Source organism: Populus alba, chromosome 3 (genome assembly GCF_005239225.2).
Source record: "Populus alba chromosome 3, ASM523922v2, whole genome shotgun sequence".
Classification (NCBI taxonomy): domain Eukaryota; kingdom Viridiplantae; phylum Streptophyta; class Magnoliopsida; order Malpighiales; family Salicaceae; genus Populus; species Populus alba.
In genome coordinates this window covers 20,889,420-20,897,181 of record NC_133286.1, presented here as the reverse complement: position 1 = coordinate 20,897,181, position 7,762 = coordinate 20,889,420, and the positions used below count along the sequence as shown (strand labels likewise).

Below are 7,762 nucleotides of genomic sequence, written 5' to 3'. Positions count from 1 at the left end.
ACAAAAAATGTCTGGGGACACAACCAAAAACTCCTAAATATTAGGGACCTTTTTGAGTTTTATCCCTTTTCCCATGGTCCTTTTGTTATGGAGTCCAAACGCGATCCCATGCTGAGTTAATAATATGGACTTCAATTTGTGGAGAAGCCCAAGTAAAATGTATGACCATTTAGCCCAATACGAGCGGGCCGGGACGGGTTTTGGCAAATCTAAATAATATTTGGGGACACAATATTAAATTATTACATTTTGTTTCACTGATTACTATTTATTTTTAATTTTTTAAGGTCATTAAACTGATAAAGTATTTTTAAAATTATTTATTGAAGCTTATTTTTTTTTATTAAGGTCATTAAATAATTCAAAATTTAATAATGACTTTAATAATCAACTCATTTTAATAATAAGTAAATAATTAAATACTTCAATTGATGATTTTATTAAACATAAATACGTGACCTTATTGAACCTACATTGTGTTACGACTCAACTCATTAAAAAAAGCTACTGAAATATAAATTTTATAATGAAAAAAAAAGTGATTTACTTAATTACTTTCTCTAATAATTTATGCTTAAATGTTGCAAATATAACCTCGTGTTTTTGCATCTACATGTCCAAGCCCAATCCCCTGCTCTATCGTGGTTCCTCCTCACCTTCAACTTTTTTGTACACAAAACCACTAGCAATCCACAAGTAAACACAAAAATTTAAAGCACTCAAAGCTGCCATCACCCAGTAGAAGTAGTCAACATGGGCACGGTTTAGATTGTCACCAAGTAAAATGCCAGTGGACCTGGCTGTAATGGCCTGCACCGCAGTTATAATAGCAGTGTTGATAAAGCTCCCAACTCCGATCACACTTATATGGGCTGCAGCTCCGAGGCTTCTCATCGATTCCGGCATTTGATCGTAGAACAGTTCCTGCAATCCGACGACAGTGAACACATCTGATATTCCGCTGATCATGTACTGTGGGAGTATCCACCAGACACTCATCGGGATTGTTGCTTTTGGGGTGTCCATCAGACCGTGCTCTCTTGCGAGGCCAACCCTTTTAGCCTCCACTTGAGCTGCTACTACCATTTCAACTATAGACAGGAACAGGCCAATGCCAATCCGTTGTAGCATAGTTATACCAGAGCGGTGTCCGGTTAATTTTCTTGCCGCAGGGACGAAGATGCGGTCATAGATCGGAATGGTAAAGAGGATCGTGAGGCCTACGAGGCTTTGGAATGATGCTGGTGGAACTTGGAAGTTTGGTCCTATTGATCTGATCATTGTGCTGCCTTGCTTGATGAAAAGAGTGTGTGTTTGAACTAATACCGCCGTGAACATGAAGCAACTTAACCAGATGGGGAGGAGGCGCAGCACAAGCTTCACTTCTTCCACCTGGTTGAGTGAGCATAAACGCCAAGGGTTTCTTGGCTTGCTTGAGGCATCCAAATTGTCAATGATCATGGCCTTGTCCAAGAACCTGAAAGTTCACCATGTAATGAACGCTAGTCTATGAATAATGGATATAAATGACATGCTTAATTTCTCCCCAACTAAAAAATATGATTTCATAGATTTGCTTATCCATACTTTTTTTTCCTATTATAAACCTAATCCCAGCATGTCATTGATTATGATATTTTCTTTATTTTAGTGTTATAGTTAAATGTTAACAAGACAACTCTAGGTGACCTGACATGTTGATACAATGACCCACTAATCAAGGGTCAAGCTCAGCCAGGCTTGCTTTGGAACTTCCTGGAAAGTTAATTGATCAAACATGGGTTACCTGGTGAATTGACTCATCACTTTATTAAAATTGAAGTAATGTTTAATTTTTAAATTTTTTTTTTCCAAAATAATGTTGTTTTAGTTTTTACTATATTTGTATTTGCACATCTGATTTTTTATGTAAAATATTTAGGCACCCCAATCATGTTTAAAAAAAAGTTGAGAAATCTAATAACTCGGGTTATAGTTCTGATGAAACTAAATAAACTAGCTTTATTTGAATTATTTTGAAAAAAAAATGATATCAAACAAGAATATATATATATAAAGTGACCAAGATAACATGAAAAAAAAAACCCTTTATTCAAAAGCAAAAAAAGAGTCATTTATATGGTTATGTTTAATGATTTTGTTTATTAAAATCAGTTTGTAAAAAAATTCACACACATATAAAATTTATAGAATAAAATGAAGGAAAAACAAAATTATGCAAGACTGTATATATTAAAAATATCATAAAAAATAAATATTTAATCTATTTAAAATAATAAAACATTTACAAATGAATCATAATAATCTCTTAAAAAAATTAAACACACCTAATATAATTAAAAAATAATTTCTATTGAAAAAAAGTTAAAAAAAAATAACAAATAACAGAGAAGTGGTATTAATTAAAGCATAAATATAAAAAAATGTATTGATAAAAAAATTAAAATTTAAAAAAAGAAAAAAGAAAAAAAACCATAATGAAAAAAAAAATAACACACCATCACCTTGGATTAAAGGGTGAAATTGAAAATAAAAAATCATAAGAATAAAAAATTAAAAATACCAATACAAGATAAAAAAATTGAACATGTATAATTTTTCAACGTGTTTTTTATGCAAAAAAATCATAAAAAATTAAATAAATTACAAACTATTGTGTAAGTAAATGAAAAAAAAAATCATTAACTATAAATAAAAATATAATTTAAAAAATTAAGACACAAATTTCAAAATTATCGCTAAGTTACATATGTTTTTCAATTTAGTTTTTTTTTTTAATTCAACATTTACTTCCAAAAAAACAAAAAGCAATTGGGTTCAATCGTATGCTTAAAATAGCCCAATCATGTAAACAAAAAATTTTAAAATCAAAATATTTTTTTTTTTAAAATACCATTACAATCCATGTTCAATTGTGAGAGGATGAATAATAAAAATATTATAATATTTTCTCTGCTTTAGTTTTGGTTAATTTGTAATTTTTTTTCATAACAACATCTTATCATTAAAAAGCCTACAACGTCACCTCAGTTAACCACCTAACATGGACTTGATACTTGATACAATTATCACTAGTCATGTCATCCGTGTTTTAATGCAGGTTAAATATTTGAAAATATTTTTTTATTTTTTAAAATAAAATTTATTCGTATAAAAATAAAAATAAAATTATAAAAAAATAAAAAAACTCTTTAAATTTAAATACATAATTAAAAAAATAATAATTATTTAATAAATGCTTCCCAAACAAAATGAAAAAGAGAAGGATACTAATTTAAATATAAATTAAAACAATTAGAGAAAAAACCATAAAAAAAATCATTAATTTTAAAAAATAATTAGAAAAAAAAAAAAAAAGTCAGACGCTAATGTGCCTAGCATACTAGGCTAGCTCGCTTGGCCTATCTTGTTAAGGTCCCACATGATTGGGCCGTTAATTTTTTTGTTTGCAACTAGAACAAATAACATGTCATTCACCCTAATTTTTTTGAAAAAAAATCATATGATGTGTCGTCAGATTTGTCCAGATTACGACCACTACGGTGGCTGAGAAATCAGGACTTAAATTGTTTTTAAGCAAAAGCCTTTTTTAAAAAACTTATTTTGACTTAAAACACCACAAAAACCGTGATAAACTTATCCATGACTCAAAACACCGCCCCAAAAACCAAAATAAACCTGAGTTCATATATATTTTTTTCATGAAATTTAAAAGCACAAAAATACCTAATATAAACTTCTTTTATTAAATGAAATCATCGAACAAAAATATTGTCCATTTTGGTGGTTTAAATCGGTGTCAACGACACTTTTTTCTTTTCAATGCTGGAATTCAATGACCTCTTTCTCTATCCTCTCTCAACCAAGAACTTAAAAATAACAAAAATAAACTTTTATACTAAAATTGAATTAGAAAAACATTGAGGCACTAAAGTTTAAGAACTAAAGTGTATATTTTGTGAAATTTATGGTATGCCTTCAATGTTTGATGTGTTTTTCATTTTGATTCTTTTTTTTCAATCTCGTTTTTTTATAAGAAATCAAAATTAATTGATTTTTAATTAAAACTAAATTGTTGAAAAAAAGGTGTAGAAATTAAATTAAAAAACATAAAATTTTGCGCCACCCATTTATTAATATGTGAAATGATAAAAGTTGATTCTTGCAAAGTGGAAAAACCCACTGCTTTTAGAGAAATACTTAATAATTATCACCAAAACTAAGCTAGGCCCCTCTTTCTGATGTGGAAGATATGGTTTCAGGAGAAGGTTAGACTTTTCTACTCGAGAGTTGAGAGAAAGCAAAGAAAAAAGAAATTGATGACCTGGAGCCACCTGGAAAGTAGGGGGGGAAATCTTGATGCTACCTGAAAGCAAGAAAGCTATCAGTGATTTGATAGCAGGTTGGATTCCATTCTTTTTTCAAGAAAGCAAAGATTGTTCCTCGGAGAAAGAAAAGTTGTTAATGATTTTGGCTGAAGTATGGCTTAACTGATTCTATTCAAGAGAAAGCAAAGCAAAAAGACTCGATTAATCTACCTTAAAAATAAAAGTTAACATTCTTTATTGAACATGGCTTGATTCTGTTGAACAGAAAAAGGAAGCAGTGCACTGATGATCTTGACAGGACTTGTCCTGTCCAGGATAAAACAGGTATAGAGGATATAATTTACAGCTATTCTTGATGTGCTAGAGTTTCAGGGAGCCCATGCCACCCTCTGTTCCTCACCATTAAAGCAAATTAACAGATCAGAGCTTAAAGTTTCTTTAAACTTAGTTTTAGATTCTTAAAACTAGAGGATTTACTGAATTTAAGTTGTTAAATAAAATTCTGTTCCCAGAAACCTCAAGTTTTTGAATAACAGAGGCTTAGTCTTGAAGAAATTACTATGCTTGTCTAGGGTCTGAAGTGTGAACAGAGAGTTATTGTGGAGGCAGCGAATCTCTAAGATGCTTTGCATGGTTGCATTTTCTTGCATACCAAACAGCACTTTTTCTCAGAAAATCCAAATAAAATTGATGCCTGCACCTTGAGTGAGCATTTTTAGGCCAACGAATCTAACACTAGGCAAACCCATTAAGAGGCAGCAATGTTCATTGATATGACCCCGACCAATACTAACCATTAACCCCCTTGTTCTTCATTTCAACATGGCCATCGAAGATAAGAGGAGACTTTTACACTATATGCTTGCCTTTTGAATTGACTGATACCTGTATTGATTTGTGGCAGCCAAAGTTCGACTGTTGCCGGGTCGACCTTCCACGTCAGTCCCTACTGCCTCATAACAAATGCCCAAACCTTGGTGAGTCTCGATCACGCGCCGCTTCCTCATGGCTGCCACAAATACTTGTGCCACCATGGTGAAAGGGCTTTTCACTGGAGCTTGTTTCCTGTATCTCTTAATTCCTGCTAAGAATATAAACAATGCCACCCCTAACGCTCCTGTCAGCATTCCAAATCCTGCTGTCCATCCCACATTGTCCTATTCATCACATCATCACAATTTCAATATTACATTCCACGTTCATCAATGCCACATAATTTCTTAACATTAATGCGTTTGAGTATCAAGTATTGGGTCATGGGTAAAAAGCATAGCAATGAAGACTCGGTCTGGTCCATGACCCAACTTAAAGTATTAGGTCATGGGTTAGTTAAGGTTAACCCGATTCAATTAAAACAAAATTATTTTAAATTTTCAAGTTAAAACTATATTTTTTTTTATTTAAATAATTTAAGTTTTGATTGGATCTCGTGTTGACTTGTTGAGTTGATTATGTGTCATGTTAAATCAACTCTTTTTATTTTTTAAACTTGCCTCGAGCCGTGTTTTGAATCAAACCACTTAGTGAAGCCGGGTTTAACAGCTGTGGTATAAGAAGTGAAGTGTTACTCTCATTTCCATCGGAAAATTGGGAAATAATACAAAGCCCGGTTTACCTGAATGTAAATGACCAACAGGACAGCAGAAGATCCGCCAGCCACTATACCTAAGTACCACCAATTGAAGAATGAACTCTTGGCCGCCTTCTCCTCTGGCTTCTCCTCATCAAACTGATCCGCTGCAAAGGTCTGCACACATGGCTTGTGCCCGCCTTCACCAACAGCTAGTATGTAGAGAGCAATAAAGAACACAGCCTCACGGTAACGCATAGGAATTACCGAGACCGATAAGGTCAACAGAATCATCCCCTGTGATTTAAATTCATTCGAGCAGAATTATCAACAAAAAGTCAAGTACTGCAGAGTCTTTGTAGTTGTAAGTAGATGAACATCACAAAGAAAAAAAAATCTCAAAAACAAGTTCAGTCAAGTTAGCCAGAGGGTGTGCTTCACACATTATGGCTAGGTTCTGAGTTCTTCTGGGGAAGGAACAGTTAGATTTTGCAGGAGCTGTTAGGCACCAGGATATCTTCAGAATTACCATAACAAGTTACGAAGGAAGGGGAGTTAAAAATGGTAGCCAGTGAACATACGAGGAAGTAAATGGCGGAGGCGAGAAGGATGGTCTTGAAGCGGCCAAGTAAAGAGTCGGCTACAATTGCTCCGAAGATGGGGAAGATTGCTGATACACCAACCCATGCGTTGACATTCTTGATGGCTGTGGAAGTCGACTGATGAAGATCATTTGTGAGGTATGTTATGAGGTTACCAGCCAAACCATAGTAGGCAAACCTCAGACTCACCTCAACAACTACAGCCATACATGATGAAATGAAAGTTTCAACTCTTTAGAACAGCGTTAAAAGAAGAAGAATTTTTGTTCAAAGAAAAATAAACGATGATGATGAAGTTTTTAGCTTACAGATAATGAAGATGGCAGAATTCCAGCCACCTTTGGTGGGTTTTCGCAGGGTAGAGACGACCTTGGTCTCTTCCTGACCATTCCGAGTCATGATTGGAGCAACGACGATATCCATGGAAGGTTGTAAGAATTTTTGGGCATGGTTTGAAAGGCTAATTTCTTGAGTATTTATAGAATTTTTTTTTGAAAAAAATTTATTGTCGTCAAGAGGAAGGCAGACTTGGACAGTCCATTTGATCTCAGAAAATATCAAGAGAGTGACATTTCAACAGCTGGAAAGAGATTGGTTCCCGTGGTTAGGTGAGAACACCATGCAATCCAAAATAATTTTTAGCATTAGTAATTATTAAGAAAAACTTCAAAAATGCCATAATTGCAAAACTCTATCCATGGAAAGGCCTAGATTATGAATTTACAGGGTTAATTTCTACCAACCTGACTCGAATAATAAAATTATTTTAATAATAAGATAAATTAATAAATTAAAGATTAATCAGTTTTTTTTTTATTCGAGGAAACTTCATCTCCCAAAAAGTGCACTTTTTAAATTCAGGTAAACAAGTAAAACTTCGACTGTCCCAGATTCTTATAAAAAATGTATATCCTTACTCGAACTCGAGATCTATTATACAGATCTCAAGCCCTTTATCATCACACCATACGGACTTTGATTAATCAAATCAAGTTAACTAAGTTAGCAAATTAATTTATATTTTTAATGAGGATATTTAAGTTTTTTTTTTTTCTCAACTTAGATGCAGATCAGTCAGGTTTCTAACTAACCTAACATGCTGATTTGAGGATTGCAACTATGAAAAATACATCTTATAAGATTAGTTAGACTTATAAATGGGTTTTATTTTAAAATTATGTTTTAATTGCTCAAATTACTCGTTACTTTTATGTTACCTCATCACATTTATATGAAAAACTCAAACCACCATACCATTTGTA

The 7,762-nt window shown here is 32.9% G+C and overlaps 1 protein-coding gene across 1 annotated transcript; it reads right to left on the bottom strand.

The window, feature by feature from the left end:
• Positions 1–415: 415 nt before the first annotated feature.
• Positions 416–6,967, bottom strand: LOC118054247 (protein NRT1/ PTR FAMILY 5.4). The gene is made up of 5 exons (XM_035065739.2): positions 6,809–6,967; positions 6,480–6,697; positions 5,944–6,195; positions 5,214–5,485; positions 416–1,477 (listed from the first exon to the last, which is right to left on the bottom strand). The coding sequence occupies exons 1-5, from the start codon at positions 6,921–6,923 to the stop codon at positions 637–639; spliced, it is 1,698 nt and encodes a 565-aa protein (XP_034921630.1). The 5' UTR covers positions 6,924–6,967; the 3' UTR covers positions 416–636.
• Between the last annotated feature and the right edge of the window lie 795 nt (positions 6,968–7,762).

Excerpts from the sequence above, each read along its gene's own strand:
- LOC118054247 (XM_035065739.2), bottom strand. The coding sequence starts at position 6,923 with ATGGATATCGTCGTTGCTCCAATCATGACTCGGAATGGTCAGGAAGAG. Across the intron at positions 6,196-6,479 it reads CCTCCGCCATTTACTTCCTC|GGGATGATTCTGTTGACCTT; the intron begins GTATGTTCACTG and ends TTTAAATCACAG. Across the intron at positions 1,478-5,213 it reads GCTGCCACAAATCAATACAG|GTTCTTGGACAAGGCCATGA; the intron begins GTATCAGTCAAT and ends GTGAACTTTCAG.